This window comes from Oncorhynchus kisutch, unplaced genomic scaffold, assembly GCF_002021735.2.
Source record: "Oncorhynchus kisutch isolate 150728-3 unplaced genomic scaffold, Okis_V2 Okis01b-Okis20b_hom, whole genome shotgun sequence".
Classification (NCBI taxonomy): domain Eukaryota; kingdom Metazoa; phylum Chordata; class Actinopteri; order Salmoniformes; family Salmonidae; genus Oncorhynchus; species Oncorhynchus kisutch.
This window is the reverse complement of record NW_022261978.1, coordinates 4,862,625-4,883,750: the sequence shown is the minus strand read 5'-3', so window position 1 is coordinate 4,883,750 and position 21,126 is coordinate 4,862,625. Positions and strand designations below refer to the sequence as shown.

At 40.9% G+C, this 21,126-nt stretch overlaps 1 protein-coding gene across 5 annotated transcripts in view; it reads right to left on the bottom strand.

The window, feature by feature from the left end:
• The window catches only part of LOC109884037 (CMRF35-like molecule 2), a 44,601-nt gene that overhangs the window by 4,916 nt on the left and 18,559 nt on the right, over positions 1-21,126 (bottom strand). For 2 of the 5 annotated variants that reach the window (XM_031811354.1, XM_031811355.1), the window contains exons 3-5: positions 4,571-4,906; positions 4,283-4,390; positions 4,118-4,180 (exon numbers count right to left, since the gene is read on the bottom strand). The exons of 2 other annotated variants lie outside the window; for them this stretch is intronic. In XM_031811354.1, coding sequence (XP_031667214.1) covers positions 4,118-4,180; positions 4,283-4,390; positions 4,571-4,906 — 507 coding nt within the window. Of the gene's footprint in view, positions 1-4,117; positions 4,181-4,282; positions 4,391-4,570; positions 4,907-10,015; positions 10,628-21,126 lie in introns of those variants that run through there. One more of the 5 variants, XM_020476042.2, reaches the window with a different exon arrangement.

The following is a 21,126-nucleotide window of genomic DNA, read 5'->3' as shown; positions in this document are numbered from 1 at the left end:
TTACTTTGTGTTCTAGTCATGTCTGTGGTGGTGATGCTGTTGTTACCTTGTGTTCTAGTCATGTCTGTGGTGATGCTGTTGTTACCTTGTGTTCTAGTCATGTCTGTGGTGGTGATGCTGTTGTTACCTTGTGTTCTAGTCATGTCTGTGGTGGTGATGCTGTTGTTACCTTGTGTTCTAGTCATGTCTGTGGTGGTGATGCTGTTGTTACCTTGTGTTCTAGTCATGTCTGTGGTGATCGTGTTGTTACCTTGTGTTCTAGCCATGTCTGTGGTGATGCTGTTGTTACCTTGTGTTCTAGTCATGTCTGTGGTGATGATGCTGTTGTTACCTTGTGTTCTAGTCATGTCTGTGGTGGTGATGCTGTTGTTACCTTGTGTTCTAGCCATGTCTGTGGTGGTGATGCTGTTGTTACCTTGTGTTCTAGCCATGTCTGTGGTGGTGATGCTGTTGTTACCTTGTGTTCTAGTCATGTCTGTGGTGGTGATGCTGTTGTTACCTGTGTTCTAGTCATGTCTGTGGTGATCTTGTTGTTACCTTGTGTTCTAGTCATGTCTGTGGTGATGCTGTTGTTACCTTGTGTTCTAGTCATGTCTGTGGTGGTGATGCTGTTGTTACCTTGTGTTCTAGTCATGTCTGTGGTGGTGATGCTGTTGTTACCTTGTGTTCTAGTCATGTCTGTGGTGGTGATGCTGTTGTTACCTTGTGTTCTAGTCATGTCTGTGGTGATCGTGTTGTTACCTTGTGTTCTAGCCATGTCTGTGGTGATGCTGTTGTTACCTTGTGTTCTAGTCATGTCTGTTGTGATGATGCTGTTGTTACCTTGTGTTCTAGCCATGTCTGTGGTGGTGATGTTGTTGTTACTTTGTGTTCTAGCCATGTCTGTGGTGATGCTGTTGTTACCTTGTGTTCTAGTCATGTCTGTGGTGATGCTGTTGTTACCTTGTGTTCTAGCCATGTCTGTGGTGGTGATGCTGTTGTTACCTTGTGTTCTAGTCATGTCTGTGGTGGTGATGCTGTTGTTACCTTGTGTTCTAGTCATGTCTGTGGTGGTGATGCTGTTGTTACCTTGTGTTCCAGTCATGTCTGTGGTGGTGATGCTGTTGTTACCTTGTGTTCTAGTCATGTCTGTGGTGGTGATGCTGTTGTTACCTTGTGTTCCAGTCATGTCTGTGGTGGTGATGCTGTTGTTACCTTGCGTTCTAGCCATGTCTGTGGTGATGCTGTTGTTACCTTGTGTTCTAGTCATGTCTGTGGTGATGATGCTGTTGTTACCTTGTGTTCTAGCCATGTCTGTGGTGGTGATGCTGTTGTTACCTTGTGTTCTAGCCATGTCTGTGGTGGTGATGCTGTTGTTACTTTGTGTTCTAGCCATGTCTGTGGTGGTGATGCTGTTGTTACCTTGTGTTCTAGTCATGTCTGTGGTGGTGATGCTGTTGTTACCTGTATTCTAGTCATGTCTGTGGTGATCTTGTTGTTACCTTGTGTTCTAGCCATGTCTGTGGTGGTGATGCTGTTGTTACCTTGTGTTCTAGTCATGTCTGTGGTGATGCTGTTGTTACCTTGTGTTCTAGTCATGTCTGTGGTGGTGATGCTGTTGTTACCTTGTGTTCTAGTCATGTCTGTGGTGGTGACGCTGTTGTTACCTTGTGTTCTAGTCATGTCTGTGGTGATCTTGTTGTTACCTTGTGTTCTAGCCATGTCTGTGGTGGTGATGCTGTTGTTACCTTGTGTTCTAGTCATGTCTGTGGTGGTGATGCTGTTGTTACCTTGTGTTCTAGCCATGTCTGTGGTGGTGATGCTGTTGTTACCTTGTGTTCTAGTCATGTCTGTGGTGATGCTGTTGTTACCTTGTGTTCTAGTCATGTCTGTGGTGGTGATGCTGTTGTTACCTTGTGTTCTAGTCATGTCTGTGGTGGTGACGCTGTTGTTACCTTGTGTTCTAGTCATGTCTGTGGTGATCTTGTTGTTACCTTGTGTTCTAGCCATGTCTGTGGTGGTGATGCTGTTGTTACCTTGTGTTCTAGTCATGTCTGTGGTGGTGGTGATGCTGTTGTTACCTTGTGTTCTAGTCATGTCTGTGGTGGTGATGCTGTTGTTACCTTGTGTTCTAGTCATGTCTGTGGTGGTGATGCTGTTGTTACCTGTGTTCTAGTCATGTCTGTGGTGATCTTGTTGTTACCTTGTGTTCTAGTCATGTCTGTGGTGATGCTGTTGTTACCTTGTGGTCTAGTCATGTCTGTGGTGGTGATGCTGTTGTTACCTTGTGTTCTAGTCATGTCTGTGGTGGTGATGCTGTTGTTACCTTGTGTTCTAGTCATGTCTGTGGTGGTGATGCTGTTGTTACCTTGTGTTCTAGTCATATCTGTGGTGATCGTGTTGTTACCTTGTGTTCTAGCCATGTCTGTGGTGATGCTGTTGTTACCTTGTGTTCTAGTCATGTCTGTGGTGATGATGCTGTTGTTACCTTGTGTTCTAGTCATGTCTGTGGTGGTGATGCTGTTGTTACCTTGTGTTCTAGTCATGTCTGTGGGTGGTGATGCTGTTGTTACCTTGTGTTCTAGTCATGTCTGTGGTGATCTTGTTGTTACCTTGTGTTCTAGCCATGTCTGTGGTGGTGATGTTGTTGTTACTTTGTGTTCTAGCCATGTCTGTGGTGATGCTGTTGTTACCTTGTGTTCTAGTCATGTCTGTGGTGATGCTGTTGTTACCTTGTGTTCTAGCCATGTCTGTGGTGGTGATGCTGTTGTTACCTTGTGTTCTAGTCATGTCTGTGGTGGTGATGCTGTTGTTACCTTGTGTTCTAGTCATGTCTGTGGTGGTGATGCTGTTGTTACCTTGTGTTCCAGTCATGTCTGTGGTGGTGATGCTGTTGTTACCTTGTGTTCTAGTCATGTCTGTGGTGGTGATGCTGTTGTTACCTTGTGTTCCAGTCATGTCTGTGGTGGTGATGCTGTTGTTACCTTGCGTTCTAGCCATGTCTGTGGTGATGCTGTTGTTACCTTGTGTTCTAGTCATGTCTGTGGTGATGATGCTGTTGTTACCTTGTGTTCTAGCCATGTCTGTGGTGGTGATGCTGTTGTTACCTTGTGTTCTAGCCATGTCTGTGGTGGTGATGCTGTTGTTACTTTGTGTTCTAGCCATGTCTGTGGTGGTGATGCTGTTGTTACCTTGTGTTCTAGTCATGTCTGTGGTGGTGATGCTGTTGTTACCTGTATTCTAGTCATGTCTGTGGTGATCTTGTTGTTACCTTGTGTTCTAGCCATGTCTGTGGTGGTGATGCTGTTGTTACCTTGTGTTCTAGTCATGTCTGTGGTGATGCTGTTGTTACCCTGTGTTCTAGTCATGTCTGTGGTGGTGATGCTGTTGTTACCTTGTGTTCTAGTCATGTCTGTGGTGGTGACGCTGTTGTTACCTTGTGTTCTAGTCATGTCTGTGGTGATCTTGTTGTTACCTTGTGTTCTAGCCATGTCTGTGGTGGTGATGCTGTTGTTACCTTGTGTTCTAGTCATGTCTGTGGTGGTGATGCTGTTGTTACCTTGTGTTCTAGCCATGTCTGTGGTGGTGATGCTGTTGTTACCTTGTGTTCTAGTCATGTCTGTGGTGGTGATGCTGTTGTTACCTTGTGTTCTAGTCATGTCTGTGGTGATGCTGTTGTTACCTTGTGTTCTAGTCATGTCTGTGGTGGTGATGCTGTTGTTACCTTGTGTTCTAGTCATGTCTGTGGTGGTGACGCTGTTGTTACCTTGTGTTCTAGTCATGTCTGTGGTGATCTTGTTGTTACCTTGTGTTCTAGCCATGTCTGTGGTGGTGATGCTGTTGTTACCTTGTGTTCTAGTCATGTCTGTGGTGGTGGTGATGCTGTTGTTACCTTGTGTTCTAGTCATGTCTGTGGTGATCGTGTTGTTACCTTGTGTTCTAGCCATGTCTGTGGTGATGCTGTTGTTACCTTGTGTTCTAGTCATGTCTGTGGTGGTGAAGCTGTTGTTACCTTGTGTTCTAGTCATGTCTGTGGTGGTGATGCTGTTGTTACCTTGTGTTCTAGCCATGTCTGTGGTGATGATGCTGTTGTTAACATGTGTTCTAGCCATGTCTGTGGTGGTGATGTTGTTGTTACCTTGTGTTCTAGCCATGTCTGTGGGTGGTGATGCTGTTGTTCCTACTGTTCCATTGGTCCTATCTGTTGGAACATATGAGTCAAATAAGTCAGGTGAAAACCCCTCAACAATCAGGTAGGTGTGCCGTCTTTAGTGAGCCGTGCCCCTAAGGGTAGTATATGTACCAGTAGCGGAGTTTGAGGAGTCAGTTGTCATGGTGATGTTTGGTGATGGGTGTGATGTGGAGAGGAGAGGTCTGGAGGTGATGGAGCCAGGGTTGGGAGGAACAGGAGCTGTAGAGAGAGGAGAAAAGATAGAGTCATGGAGAGAGAGAGAGAGAGAGAGAGAGAGAGAGAGAGAGAGAGAGAGAGAGAGAGAGAGACAGAAAGACAGAATGAAATCAACACGAATATATAAAGTACAACATGTCACAGGAATCATAAGCACACAAGAATACATTCTCAGACACCAACCTTTGTCCACAGTGAGCCTGACTTCAGTTGGCTGATCAGGTCCCCATGTATCCACTCCACACCAGTAGGTCCCTGAATCCTCTGGGACCAGGTTATGGATGGTCACAGTGAAGACTTTTCTCTCTGTGTCGTCATACAGAGAATATCTCCCTTTATGACTCCACGCTGGTTGCCGATGGGTTTGGGTTTGGATGACAACAACTCTGTCTCTGTACGTCCCTTTAGAGAGGTACTTCTGATTTTTCTTATACCCCCGATGATAAGGGCACTCAATGTGACCACTTCCTCCTTCTGTTGCTGTGTTTGTAATCACCCCTGACAACACACAGACCACAGCTACAACAGAAACACAGACACAGAGTTATAGTATGTACAGACATCCTCAGATTGTGTTGTTGATAAACTGTCAGCATCACTGTCTTGGCAGCTCTGTTCTAGTCCAATGTCTGGACACTGAGCATCAAGGGAAACATGTTTAAAATATGACCATTACCTTGAATGTGACTAGTAATGAAGACCTGATCTGTTTAGTAACTAATACAGTTTGGTTCTGGTCTACTGCTGAATGATAAAGTAAAGAACAGTATTGATTTATGAGGTCAGGACAACAGCAATACAGTAAAACAGTGTTGAATGATAAAGTAGTAAAGTAATAAAATACAGTATTGATCACTATGGTATTAATAATACATGCTCAGTATTGATCACTATGGTACCAATAATACATGCACAGTATTGATCACTATGGTATCAATAATACATGATCAGTATTGATCACTATGGTACCAATAATACATGATCAGTATTGATCACTATGGTATCAATAATACATGCTCAGTATTGATCACTATGGTATCAATAATACATGATCACTATGGTATCAATAATACATGCACAGTATCGATCACTATGGTACCAATAATACATGATCACTATGGTATCAATAATACATGCACAGTATTGATCACTATGGTACCAATAATACATGCTCAGTATTGATCACTATGGTACCAATAATACATGCTCAGTATTGATCACTATGGTATCAATAATACATGATCACTATGGTACCAATAATACATGCTCAGTATTGATCACTATGGTATCAATAATACATGCACAGTATTGATCACTATGGTACCAATAATACATGCTCAGTATTGATCACTATGGTATCAATAATACATGATCAGTATTGATCACTATGGTATCAATAATACATGATCACTATGGTATCAATAATACATGATCAGTATTGATCACTATGGTATCAATAATACATGCTCAGTATTGATCACTATGGTATCAATAATACATGATCACTATGGTATCAATAATACATGATCACTATGGTATCAATAATACATGCTCAGTATTGATCACTATGGTATCAATAATACATGCTCAGTATTGATCACTATGGTATCAATAATACATGCTCAGTATTGATCACTATGGTATCAATAATACATGATCACTATGGTATAACATGATACATGTTCAGTATTGAGTGAGGTGTTCTGTGAGTTACACAGTTCAATATGGGGTGTATATTAATGTATTGAGGTCTGATAGTAACAGTTCAATATGGGGTGTGTATTAATGTATTGAGGTCTGATAGTAACAGTTCAATATGGGGTGTGTATTAATGTATTGAGGTCTGATAGTAACAGTTCAATATGGGGTGTGTATTAATGTATTGAGGTCTGATAGTAACAGTTCAATATGGGGTGTGTATTAATGTATTGAGGTCTAATAGTAACAGTTCAATATGGGGTGTGTATTAATGTATTGATGTACAAAAAATATATACATTATAATATCCAGTTTGAATATCAAAATTATTGTAATGTGGTTAACTTTAAAAATCGAAATTAAAATTATTAAAATCCTAAAGATTAAATTCAACCAGAGTGTCTATAGATAATGGGTAAAGTCTAACAGATTAAATTCAACCAGAGTGTCTATAGATAATGGGTAAAAATACAAGAGGAAAATACAAGAGGAATACAGGGAAATACAAGAGGAATACAGGGGAAATACAAGAGGAATACAAGAGGAATACAGGGGGAATACAAGAGGAATACAGGGGAAATACAAGAGGAATACAAGAGGAATACAAGAGGAATACAGGGGGAATACAAGAGGAATACAAGAGGAATACAAGAGGAATACAAGAGGAATACAGGGGAATACAAGAGGAATACAAGAGGAATACAGGGGGAATACAAGAGGAATACAGGGGGAATACAAGAGGAATACAGGGGGAATACAAGAGGAATACAAGAGGAATACAAGAGGAATACAGGGGAAATACAAGAGGAATACAAGAGGAATACAGGGGAAATACAAGAGGAATACAGGGGGAATACAAGAGGAATACAGGAGAAATACAAGAGGAATACAAGAGGAATACAGGGGGAATACAAGAGGAATACAAGAGGAATACAGGGGAAATACAGGGGAAATACAAGAGGAATACAAGAGGAATACAGGGGAAATACAAGAGGATTACAAGAGGAATACAGGGGAAATACAAGAGGAATACAGGGGAAATAAAAGAAGAATACAAGAGGAATACAGGGGAAAAACAAGAGCACTCATACAGATGACTGACTGAATCAGTGGATTCAGATCAGAGGAAACAATTGTTATTGGAGAGAGTCTTTCAAAAGTTTTCTAACAGAAAACAACATCAGTAAGAGTCCCACGCGAATGATGACTAATCACCTCCAAAACAACTGGAAACTCAAGGAGTTTTGGTTTCTGACTCAAAGGGAATAAATACCCTGCCGTCTCCCTCTGAGCATTAATGCAGCATTCAAAACAACTGGAAACTGGGAAATCTCAGACATCCAACTTCAGTGAGTTCAACACAACTGGGAAGTCTGAAAAAAGCGAACTCCGACTGGGAAAAAATTGGTTTGATTTGTCATCCAACTCTGAATTCCAAGTCGGGGACACGGGCCTCTTTCTAGAGCTCTAACCTGAAGATCACTGATGTCATGATATGACCTTGTTTTTTTCCGACTTCCCAGTTGGCTTGAAAGCACCATAAATGCAGAGAATGCCAGACCCCTCATAACTTAGCCTACTGTTCTGACTTGTTGGTGCACATGTAATCTATAGGCTGATATAGAGAAATGTCATCACTGAATATTGTTAGAGCTTTCATTGTCTGCTGATATGCCACCTTTTTTTATCCTACAGTTCTGACTTGGTGATCAAGGAAAATACTGTAAGAACGACCCATGTCCTGAATTCTGTCGCTGTACATTTCAAAGTGCTAAACAAACAGTTAAATAGACCACATCCGTCCTAGCTAGCTTATTATTGTCTTTATCGAAATGACGGACTTCCTCTTATCAGCTCATCGTCCCCCTAACCAGAAACCGTGGATGGATGGCGGCATTCGCGCAAAACTGAAAGCCTGAACCACTTCATTTAACCATGGGAAGAGGTCTGGGAATATGGCTGAATATAAAGAGCATAGTTATTCCCTCCGCAAAGGCAATCAAACAAGCGGAATGCCGGTACAGGGACAAAGTGGAGTCTCAATTCAACCGCTCAGACACGAGACGTGTGTGGCAGGGCCTACAGGAAATCAAGGACTACAAAAAGAACACCAGCCACGTTACAGACACTGACATCACGCTTCCAGACAAACTAAACACCTTCTTTGCCCGCTTTGAGGATAATACAGTGCCACCTTCGCAGCCCGCTAACAAGGACTGCACCCCACCCCCCTCCTCCTCCTTGGGAGATGTGAGTTAAACATGTCCTCGTGTTAACCCTCGCAAGGCTGCTTGCCCAGACAGCATCCCAAGCCGCATCCTCAGAGCTTTGGCAGACCAGCTGGCTGGTTTGTTTATGGACATTTCAATCAATCCAAATCCCAGTCTGCTGTCCCCACATGCTTCAAGATGGCCACCATTGTTCCTGTACCCAAGAAGGCAAAGATAACTGAACTAAATGACTATCGCCCCGTAGAACTCACTTCTGTCATCATGAAGTGCTTTGAGAGACTAGTCAAGAATCATATCACCTCCACCTTACCTGTCACCCTAGACACACTTCAGTTTGCATACCGCCCAACAGGTACACAGATGATGCAATCGCCATCGCACTGCATACTGCCCTAACCCATCTGGACAAGAGGAATACCTGTGTAAGAATGCTGTTCATTAACTACTGCTCAGCATTCAACACCATAGTACCCTCCAAGCTCATCATCAAGGTGGAGGCCCTGGGTCTTAACCCCGCCCGGTGCAACTGGGTCCTGGACGTTCTGAAGGGCCTCCCCCTGGTGGTGAAGGTATGAAGAAACATCTCCACTTCCCTGGGGCCCCACAAGGGTGCATGCCCAGCCCTCTCCTGTACCCCCTGTTCACCCACAACTGTGTGGCGATGCACACCTCCAACTCAATCATCAGTAGTGGGCTTGATTACCAACAACGACGAGACGGCCTACAGGGAGGAGGTGAGGGCCCTCGGAGTGTGGTGTCAGGAAAATAAATATCACTCAACATCAACAAAACAAAGGAGGTGATCGTGGACTTCAAGAAACAGCAGAGGGAGCCCCACCCCCCCACCCCCCTATCCACATCACAGCAGTAGAGAAGGTGGAACGTTTTAAGTTCCTTGGCGTACACATCAAAGACAAACTGAAATTGTCCATCCACACAGACAGTGTGGTGACGAAGTCGCAACAGCGAAACCCTGACAAACTTTTACAGATGCACAATCGAAGGCATCCTGTCGGGCTGTATCACAGCCTGGTACGGCAACCGCACCTCCCTCAACTGCAAGGCTCTCCAGAGGGTGGTGCGTTCTGCCCAGTGCATCACCGGAGGCAAACTACCTGCCCTCAAGGACACCTACAGCATCCGATGTCACAGGAAGGCCAAAAAGATCATCAAGGACAACAACCACCCAAGCCACTGCCTGTTTACCCCGCTATCATACAGAAGGCGAGGTCAGTACAGGTGCATCAAAGCTGAGACCGATAGACTGAAAAACAACTTCTACCTCAAGGCCATCAGACTGCTCAACAGCAATCACTAACTCAGAGAGGCTGCTGCCTACATGGAGACCCAATCACTGGCCACTTTAATAAATGGATCACTAGTCACTTTAATAATGTTTCATATCCTACATTACTCATATCATTTGTATATACTGTATTTAATACCTATAGCTCCTTGTCAATGCTGCTCGACCATCGCTCATCCATATATTTAACAAGCTCAGCGCTATTGACCTTTCTGCTACTTTAAATACATGTGTTCATTTCCTTGGTTACTACATAAATATGAGCCAGACAGTACTATAGAAACTGATACAGCCAGAGAGAGAGAGAGAGAGAGAGACAGAGAGAGAGGGACAGATAGCGGGACAAAGAAAGAGAGAGACAGACAGACTACCAGACAGACAGACAGAACTCACCTGAGAGGAGACAGCAGGAGACAACATGGAGTATCTTCATTCTGGACAGTTACTCCTCAGTTACTATACTGTTAAAGTTACTTTACTACCTCAGTTACTATACTGTTGAAGTTACTTTACTACCACAGTTACTATACTGTTAAAGTTACTTTACCACCACAGTTACTATACTGTTAAAGTTACTTTACTACCACAGTTACTATACTGTTGAAGTTACTATACTGTTAAAGTTACTTTACCACCACAGTTACTATACTGTTAAAGTTACTTTACTACCACAGTTACTATACTGTTGAAGTTACTATACTGTTAAAGTTACTTTACCACCACAGTTACTATACTGTTAAAGTTACTTTACTACCACAGTTACTATACTGTTAAAGTTACTTTACTACCACAGTTACTATACTGTTAAAGTTATTTTACTACCACAGTTACTATACTGTTGAAGTTACTACCACAGTTACTATACTGTTGAAGTTACTTTACTACCTCAGTTACTATACTGTTAAAGTTACTTTACTACCACAGTTACTATACTGTTGAAGATACTTTACTACCACAGTTACTATACTGTTAAAATATAGTAAGGTCCACAACAGCTTCTCTGTCAGCTACTAGTTTGACAGCAGAGTGCTACTGAAAATATATTTCTTCCACGACTCCTCTCTCTCTCTTCCTTCTCCCACGACACATCCTGTTGATTTCTCTGTCGTGACCTCAGTGCCTGCATGTCGACATATACTGCAGAGGGAAACTGATTCAAACCGGCCGGTGGTTAGACTTCTAAACCACCAGAGAACTCAGCTATGTGTGGTGACTAAGTGTTGAAACTGTCAACTAGAACTCTGTTCTAAAGTGACCATGGTTGTTTCATCAGAGGAGGAACACATTGTTGAGATGATGACATTATAGATAAAGTACACATCAATATATTTTATTATATTGATCCACATATGTTTACAATGATTGAGAATGTATGGTACACAATGGGTTTCCAAAAGTACAAATGTTACAAAGACTAACACTAAACTACCAGTATCCTGTCTCTGTGTCAGGTTAATGGTGTAATAATTCTAGTTTGGGTCTGTTGTGTTGAGGGTTTGGTAGGTGGAGTCTTGGGTTGGTGTGTTGAGGGTTTGGGAGGTGGAGTCTTGGGTTGTTGTGTTGAGGGTTTGGTAGGTGGAGTCTTGGGTTGTTGTGTTGAGGGTTTGGTAGGTGGAGTCTTGGGTTGTTGTATTGAGGGTTTGGTAGGTGGAGTCTTGGGTTGTTGTATTGAGGGTTTGGTGGGTGGAGTCTTGGGTTGTTGTATTGAGGGTTTGGTAGGTGGAGTCTTGGGTTGTTGTATTGAGGGTTTGGTAGGTGGAGTCTTGGGTTGTTGTGTTGAGGGTTTGGTAGGTGGAGTCTTGGGTTGTTGTATTGAGGGTTTGGTAGGTGGAGTCTTGGGTAGTTGTGTTGAGGGTTTGGTAGGTGGAGTCTTGGGTTGTTGTGTTGAGGGTTTGGTAGGTGGAGTCTTGGGTTGTTGTATTGAGGGTTTGGTAGGTGGAGTCTTGGGTTGCTATGTTGAGAGTTTGGTAGGTGGAGTCTTGGGTTGCTATGTTGAGGGTTTGGTAGGAGGAGTCTTGGGTTGTTGTGTCTGGATTGGTGACTGGCCCTGTGGAACACAACATATAAATCATGTGTGTGTACGTGCAGTAGTGTCGTAGTGTAGTGGTGGAGTGGTGTAGTGGTGTATTTGTGTAGTGGTGTAGTAGTGTAGTGGTGTAGTAGTGTAGTGGTGTAGTAGTGTAGTAGTGTAGTGGTATATTAGTGTAGTGGTGTATTAGTGTAGTGGTGTAGTAGTGTAGTGGTGTAGTAGTGTAGTGGTGTAGTAGTGTAGTGGTGTAGTAGTGTAGTGGTGTAGCAGTGGTGTAGTAGTGTAGTGGTGTATTAGTGTAGTAGTGTAGTGGTGTAGCAGTGGTGTAGTAGTGTATTAGTGTAGTAGTGTAGTAGTGTATTAGTGTATTAGTGTAGTAGTGTAGTAGTGTAGTGGTGTAGTGGTGTAGTAGTGTAGTGGTGTAGTAGTGTAGTGGTGTAGTGGTGTAGTGGTGTAGTGGTGTAGTAGTGTAGTAGTGTAGTGGTGTATTAGTGGAGTAGTGTATTAGTGGAGTGGTGTATTAGTGGAGTAGTGTAGTGGTGTAGCAGTGGTGTAGTAGTGTAGTGGTGTATTAGTGTAGTGGTGTATTAGTGTAGTAGTGTAGTATTGTAGTGGTGTAGTGGTGTAGTAGTGTAGTAGTGTAGTGGTGTAGTGGTGTAGTGGTGTAGTAGTGTAGTAGTGTAGTGGTGTATTAGTGGAGTAGTGTATTAGTGGAGTGGTGTATTAGTGGAGTAGTGTAGTAGTGTAGTAGTGTAGTGGTGTAGCAGTGGTGTAGTAGTGTAGTGGTGTATTAGTGTAGTGGTGTATTAGTGTAGTAGTGTAGTATTGTAGTGGTGTAGTGGTGTAGTAGTGTAGTAGTGTAGTGGTGTATTAGTGGAGTAGTGTATTAGTGGAGTGGTGTATTAGTGGAGTAGTGTATTAGTGGAGTGGTGTATTAGTGGAGTAGTGTAGTAGTGGAGTGGTGTAGTAGTGTATTAGTGGAGTAGTGGAGTAGTGTAGTGGTGTAGTAGTGTAGTAGTGTAGTAGTGGAGTAGTGTATTAGTGGAGTGGTGTAGTAGTGGAGTGGTGTATTAGTGGAGTGGTGTATTAGTGGAGTAGTGTAGTAGTGGTGTAGTAGTGTAGTGGTGTAGTGGTGTAGTGGTGTAGTAGTGGAGTAGTGTATTAGTGGAGTGGTGTAGTAGTGGAGTGGTGTATTAGTGGAGTGGTGTATTAGTGGAGTAGTGTAGTAGTGGAGTGGTGTAGTAGTGTATTAGTGGAGTAGTGGAGTAGTGTAGTGGTGTAGTAGTGTAGTGGTGTAGTAGTGTAGTGGTGTAGTAGTGTAGTGGTGTAGTAGTGTAGTGGTGTAGTAGTGTAGTAGTGTAGTAGTGTAGTAGTGTATTAGTGGAGTAGTGTAGTAGTGTAGTGGTGTAGTAGAGTAGTAGTGTAGTAGTGGTGTAGTGGTGTAGTAGTGTAGTAGTGTAGTAGTGTATTAGTGGAGTAGTGTAGTAGTGTAGTGGTGTAGTAGAGCAGTAGTGTAGTAGTGGTGTAATGGTTCCTGGAGCAGTGTGTAAACTCTAATTTTGCCCAAAATGTCCCAAACTGCCAGGCGAAAGAAAGACACCCCGTGTGAAAACCTCAATGAGAAACAATGACATGTTCTCTGAATGACCTAAAATGATCAGCCAGTCAAACCCATGTTTTACTCTGCTGGCCTAGATATTAGATACAGTAACATTTCCAGCATGAGTATCCAGGCCAACTCATCTGGGCTTGGCTCAGTGTCAGCTTAGTTCTGCAGTGTGTAAACCACCATTGTGTTCTTGTGTTCTGAGTTCCTACAGTACCTCTCTTCCCACTACAGAGCCAAGCTGGACTGGGCTGGCCTGGTTAGTCATTCAACTGAAGCCTGGAACTGAACTGACAGTGAAAATGTGAAAATTATCAATCAGATCCAGCAGGGTGAAAATGGGTTTAGTGACAGTACTGGTACTGCATAATATACTGTAGTCTAATAAACTGGACTCTACCCCTTGTATTAGTGTTAAAAGGGGTTTAGTGACAGTACTGGTACTGCATAATATACTGTAGTCTAATAAACTGGACTCTACCCCTTGTATTAGTGTTAAAAGGGGTTTAGTGACAGTACTGGTACTGCATAATATACTGTAGGCTAATAAACTGGACTCCCCTGTTCTGTGAAACAAAACAAAACAAGATAGTGCTGGATAGCAAGTTGGAAAATGTACAGTGATGTTGATGTGAATCGACCAATCAATAGGTCACTGACAGCCTGTGTAACTGATGGAAAGACAAATGACTTGATTTCAGCAAGGTTGTGAAATAAGAGAACAGTCGAGGGTTGTAACAGTGATACAGTTGTCTATCACCTGTTAAAATCATGTTCAACAGAACCAGTTACAGGTTGTTAAATAAGAGAACAGTCGATGGTTGTAACATTGATACATCTTGTCTATCACCTGTTAAAATCATGTTCAACAGAACCAGTTACAGGTTGTGAAATAAGAGAACAGTCGAGGGTTGTAACAGTGATACAGTTGTCTATCACCTGTTAAAATCATGTTCAACAGAACCAGTTACAGGTTGTGAAATAAGAGAACAGTCGAGGGTTGTAACAGTGATACAGTTGTCTATCACCTGTTAAAATCATGTTCAAATGAACCAGTTACAGGTTGTTAAATTTATTTATTTATTTATTTATTTACCTTTATTTAACCAGGTAGGCAAGTTGAGAACAAGTTCTCATTTACAATTGCGACCTGGCCAAGATAAAGCAAAGCAGTTCGACAGATAAAACGACACAGAGTTACACATGGAGTAAAAACAAACATACAGTCAATAATGCAGTATAAACAAGTCTATATACAATGTGAGCAAATGAGGTGAGAAGGGAGGTAAAGGCAAAAAAGGCCATGATGGCAAAGTAAATACAATATAGCAAGTAAAATACTGTAAAATACTGGAATGGTAGTAAATAAGAGAACAGTCGAGGGTTGTAACAGTGATACAGTTGTCTATCACCTGTTAAAATCATGTTCAACAGAACCAGTTACAGGTTGTTAAATAAGAGAACAGTCGAGGGTTGTAACAGTGATACAGTTGTCTATCACCTGTTAAAATCATGTTCAACAGAACCAGTTACAGGTTGTGAAATAAGAGAACAGTCGAGGGTTGTAACAGTGATACAGTTGTCTATCACCTGTTAAAATCATGTTCAACAGAACCAGTTACAGGTTGTGAAATAAGAGAACAGTCGAGGGTTGTAACAGTGATACAGTTGTCTATCACCTGTTAAAATCATGTTCAACAGAACCAGTTACAGGTTGTGAAATAAGAGAACAGTCGAGGGTTGTAACAGTGATACAGTTGTCTATCACCTGTTAAAATCATGTTCAACAGAACCAGTTACAGGTTGTTAAATAAGAGAACAGTCGAGGGTTGTAACAGTGATACAGTTGTCTATCACCTGTTAAAATCATGTTCAACAGAACCAGTTACAGGTTGTGAAATAAGAGAACAGTCGAGGGTTGTAACAGTGATACAGTTGTCTATCACCTGTTAAAATCATGTTCAACAGAACCAGTTACAGGTTGTTAAATAAGAGAACAGTCGAGGGTTGTAACAGTGATACAGTTGTCTATCACCTGTTAAAATCATGTTCAACAGAACCAGTTACAGGTTGTGAAATAAGAGAACAGTCGAGGGTTGTAACAGTGATACAGTTGTCTATCACCTGTTAAAATCATGTTCAACAGAACCAGTTACAGGTTGTGAAATAAGAGAACAGTCGAGGGTTGTAACAGTGATACAGTTGTCTATCACCTGTTAAAATCATGTTCAACAGAACCAGTTACAGGTTGTTAAATAAGAGAACAGTCGAGGGTTGTAACAGTGATACAGTTGTCTATCACCTGTTTAAATCATGTTCAACTGAACCAGTTACAGGTTGTTAAATAAGAGAACAGTCGAGGGTTGTAACAGTGATACAGTTGTCTATCACCTGTTAAAATAATGTTCAACAGAACCAGTTACAGGTTGTTAAATAAGAGAACAGTCGAGGGTTGTAACAGTGATACAGTTGTCTATCACCTGTTTAAATCATGTTCAACTGAACCAGTTACAGGTTGTTAAATAAGAGAACAGTCGAGGGTTGTAACAGTGATACAGTTGTCTATCACCTGTTAAAATCATGTTCAACAGAACCAGTTACAGGTTGTGAAATAAGAGAACAGTCGAGGGTTGTAACAGTGATACAGTTGTCTATCACCTGTTAAAATCATGTTCAACAGAACCAGTTACAGGTTGTTAAATAAGAGAACAGTCGAGGGTTGTAACAGTGATACAGTTGTCTATCACCTGTTAAAATCATGTTCAACAGAACCAGTTACAGGTTGTTAAATAAGAGAACAGTCGAGGGTTGTAACAGTGATACAGTTGTCTATCACCTGTTTAAATCATGTTCAACTGAACCAGTTACAGGTTGTTAAATAAGAGAACAGTCGAGGGTTGTAACAGTGATACAGTTGTCTATCACCTGTTAAAATCATGTTCAACTGAACCAGTTACAGGTTGTTAAATAAGAGAACAGTCGAGGGTTGTAACAGTGATACAGTTGTCTATCACCTGTTAAAATCATGTTCAACAGAACCAGTTACAGGTTGTTAAATAAGAGAACAGTCGAGGGTTGTAACAGTGATACAGTTGTCTATCACCTGTTAAAATCATGTTCAACAGAACCAGTTACAGGTTGTTAAATAAGAGAACAGTCGAGGGTTGTAACAGTGATACAGTTGTCTATCACCTGTTTAAATCATGTTCAACTGAACCAGTTACAGGTTGTTAAATAAGAGAACAGTCGAGGGTTGTAACAGTGATACAGTTGTCTATCACCTGTTAAAATAATGTTCAACAGAACCAGTTACAGGTTGTTAAATAAGAGAACAGTCGAGGGTTGTAACAGTGATACAGTTGTCTATCACCTGTTAAAATCATGTTCAACAGAACCAGTTACAGGTTGTGAAATAAGAGAACAGTCGAGGGTTGTAACAGTGATACAGTTGTCTATCACCTGTTAAAATCATGTTCAACAGAACCAGTTACAGGTTGTGAAATAAGAGAACAGTCGAGGGTTGTAACAGTGATACAGTTGTCTATCACCTGTTAAAATCATGTTCAACAGAACCAGTTACAGGTTGTTAAATAAGAGAACAGTCGAGGGTTGTAACAGTGATACAGTTGTCTATCACCTGTTAAAATCATGTTCAACAGAACCAGTTACAGGTTGTGAAATAAGAGAACAGTCGAGGGTTGTAACAGTGATACAGTTGTCTATCACCTGTTAAAATCATGTTCAACAGAACCAGTTACAGGTTGTTAAATAAGAGAACAGTCGAGGGTTGTAACAGTGATACAGTTGTCTATCACCTGTTAAAATCATGTTCAACAGAACCAGTTACAGGTTGTGAAATAAGAGAACAGTCGAGGGTTGTAACAGTGATACAGTTGTCTATCACCTGTTAAAATCATGTTCAACAGAACCAGTTACAGGTTGTGAAATAAGAGAACAGTCGAGGGTTGTAACAGTGATACAGTTGTCTATCACCTGTTAAAATCATGTTCAACAGAACCAGTTACAGGTTGTTAAATAAGAGAACAGTCGAGGGTTGTAACAGTGATACAGTTGTCTATCACCTGTTTAAATCATGTTCAACTGAACCAGTTACAGGTTGTTAAATAAGAGAACAGTCGAGGGTTGTAACAGTGATACAGTTGTCTATCACCTGTTAAAATAATGTTCAACAGAACCAGTTACAGGTTGTTAAATAAGAGAACAGTCGAGGGTTGTAACAGTGATACAGTTGTCTATCACCTGTTTAAATCATGTTCAACTGAACCAGTTACAGGTTGTTAAATAAGAGAACAGTCGAGGGTTGTAACAGTGATACAGTTGTCTATCACCTGTTAAAATCATGTTCAACAGAACCAGTTACAGGTTGTGAAATAAGAGAACAGTCGAGGGTTGTAACAGTGATACAGTTGTCTATCACCTGTTAAAATCATGTTCAACAGAACCAGTTACAGGTTGTTAAATAAGAGAACAGTCGAGGGTTGTAACAGTGATACAGTTGTCTATCACCTGTTAAAATCATGTTCAACAGAACCAGTTACAGGTTGTTAAATAAGAGAACAGTCGAGGGTTGTAACAGTGATACAGTTGTCTATCACCTGTTTAAATCATGTTCAACTGAACCAGTTACAGGTTGTTAAATAAGAGAACAGTCGAGGGTTGTAACAGTGATACAGTTGTCTATCACCTGTTAAAATCATGTTCAACTGAACCAGTTACAGGTTGTTAAATAAGAGAACAGTCGAGGGTTGTAACAGTGATACAGTTGTCTATCACCTGTTAAAATCATGTTCAACAGAACCAGTTACAGGTTGTTAAATAAGAGAACAGTCGAGGGTTGTAACAGTGATACAGTTGTCTATCACCTGTTAAAATCATGTTCAACTGAACCAGTTACAGGTTGTTAAATAAGAGAACAGTCGAGGGTTGTAACAGTGATACAGTTGTCTATCACCTGTTAAAATCATGTTCAACTGAACCAGTTACAGGTTGTGAAATAAGAGAACAGTCGAGGGTTGTAACAGTGATACAGTTGTCTATCACCTGTTTAAATCATGTTCAACTGAACCAGTTACAGGTTGTTAAATAAGAGAACAGTCGAGGGTTGTAACAGTGATACAGTTGTCTATCACCTGTTTAAATCATGTTCAACTGAACCAGTTACAGGTTGTTAAATAAGAGAACAGTCGAGGGTTGTAACAGTGATACAGTTGTCTATCACCTGTTTAAATCATGTTCAACTGAACCAGTTACAGGTTGTTAAATAAGAGAACAGTCGAGGGTTGTAACAGTGATACAGTTGTCTATCACCTGTTAAAATCATGTTCAACAGAACCAGTTACAGGTTGTTAAATAAGAGAACAGTCGAGGGTTGTAACAGTGATACAGTTGTCTATCACCTGTTAAAATCATGTTCAACAGAACCAGTTACAGGTTGTGAAATAAGAGAACAGTCGAGGGTTGTAACAGTGATACAGTTGTCTATCACCTGTTAAAATCATGTTCAACAGAACCAGTTACAGGTTGTTAAATAAGAGAACAGTCGAGGGTTGTAACAGTGATACAGTTGTCTATCACCTGTTTAAATCATGTTCAACTGAACCAGTTACAGGTTGTTAAATAAGAGAACAGTCGAGGGTTGTAACAGTGATACAGTTGTCTATCACCTGTTAAAATCATGTTCAACAGAACCAGTTACAGGTTGTTAAATAAGAGAACAGTCGAGGGTTGTAACAGTGATACAGTTGTCTATCACCTGTTAAAATCATGTTCAACAGAACCAGTTACAGGTTGTGAAATAAGAGAACAGTCGAGGGTTGTAACAGTGATACAGTTGTCTATCACCTGTTAAAATCATGTTCAACAGAACCAGTTACAGGTTGTGAAATAAGAGAACAGTCGAGGGTTGTAACAGTGATACAGTTGTCTATCACCTGTTTAAATCATGTTCAACAGAACCAGTTACAGGTTGTTAAATAAGAGAACAGTCGAGGGTTGTAACAGTGATACAGTTGTCTATCACCTGTTAAAATAATGTTCAACAGAACCAGTTACAGGTTGTTAAATAAGAGAACAGTCGAGGGTTGTAACAGTGATACAGTTGTCTATCACCTGTTAAAATCATGTTCAACAGAACCAGTTACAGGTTGTTAAATAAGAGAACAGTCGAGGGTTGTAACAGTGATACAGTTGTCTATCACCTGTTAAAATCATGTTCAACAGAACCAGTTACAGGTTGTTAAATAAGAGAACAGTCGAGGGTTGTAACAGTGATACAGTTGTCTATCACCTGTTAAAATCATGTTCAACAGAACCAGTTACAGGTTGTTAAATAAGAGAACAGTCGAGGGTTGTAACAGTGATACAGTTGTCTATCACCTGTTAAAATCATGTTCAACAGAACCAGTTACAGGTTGTGAAATAAGAGAACAGTCGAGGGTTGTAACAGTGATACAGTTGTCTATCACCTGTTAAAATCATGTTCAACAGAACCAGTTACAGGTTGTGAAATAAGAGAACAGTCGAGGGTTGTAACAGTGATACAGTTGTCTATCACCTGTTAAAATCATGTTCAACAGAACCAGTTACAGGTTGTTAAATAAGAGAACAGTCGAGGGTTGTAACAGTGATACAGTTGTCTATCACCTGTTTAAATCATGTTCAACTGAACCAGTTACAGGTTGTTAAATAAGAGAACAGTCGAGGGTTGTAACAGTGATACAGTTGTCTATCACCTGTTAAAATAATGTTCAACAGAACCAGTTACAGGTTGTTAAATAAGAGAACAGTCGAGGGTTGTAACAGTGATACAGTTGTCTATCACCTGTTTAAATCATGTTCAACTGAACCAGTTACAGGTTGTTAAATAAGAGAACAGTCGAGGGTTGTAACAGTGATACAGTTGTCTATCACCTGTTAAAATCATGTTCAACAGAACCAGTTACAGGTTGTGAAATAAGAGAACAGTCGAGGGTTGTAACAGTGATACAGTTGTCTATCACCTGTTAAAATCATGTTCAACAGAACCAGTTACAGGTTGTTAAATAAGAGAACAGTCGAGGGTTGTAACAGTGATACAGTTGTCTATCACCTGTTAAAATCATGTTCAACAGAACCAGTTACAGGTTGTTAAATAAGAGAACAGTCGAGGGTTGTAACAGTGATACAGTTGTCTATCACCTGTTTAAATCATGTTCAACTGAACCAGTTACAGGTTGTTAAATAAGAGAACAGTCGAGGGTTGTAACAGTGATACAGTTGTCTATCACCTGTTAAAATCATGTTCAACTGAACCAGTTACAGGTTGTTAAATAAGAGAACAGTCGAGGGTTGTAACAGTGATACAGTTGTCTATCACCTGTTAAAATCATGTTCAACAGAACCAGTTACAGGTTGTTAAATAAGAGAACAGTCGAGGGTTGTAACAGTGATACAGTTGTCTATCACCTGTTAAAATCATGTTCAACAGAACCAGTTACAGGTTGTTAAATAAGAGAACAGTCGAGGGTTGTAACAGTGATACAGTTGTCTATCACCTGTTTAAATCATGTTCAACTGAACCAGTTACAGGTTGTTAAATAAGAGAACAGTCGAGGGTTGTAACAGTGATACAGTTGTCTATCACCTGTTAAAATAATGTTCAACAGAACCAGTTACAGGTTGTTAAATAAGAGAACAGTCGAGGGTTGTAACAGTGATACAGTTGTCTATCACCTGTTAAAATCATGTTCAACAGAACCAGTTACAGGTTGTGAAATAAGAGAACAGTCGAGGGTTGTAACAGTGATACAGTTGTCTATCACCTGTTAAAATCATGTTCAACAGAACCAGTTACAGGTTGTGAAATAAGAG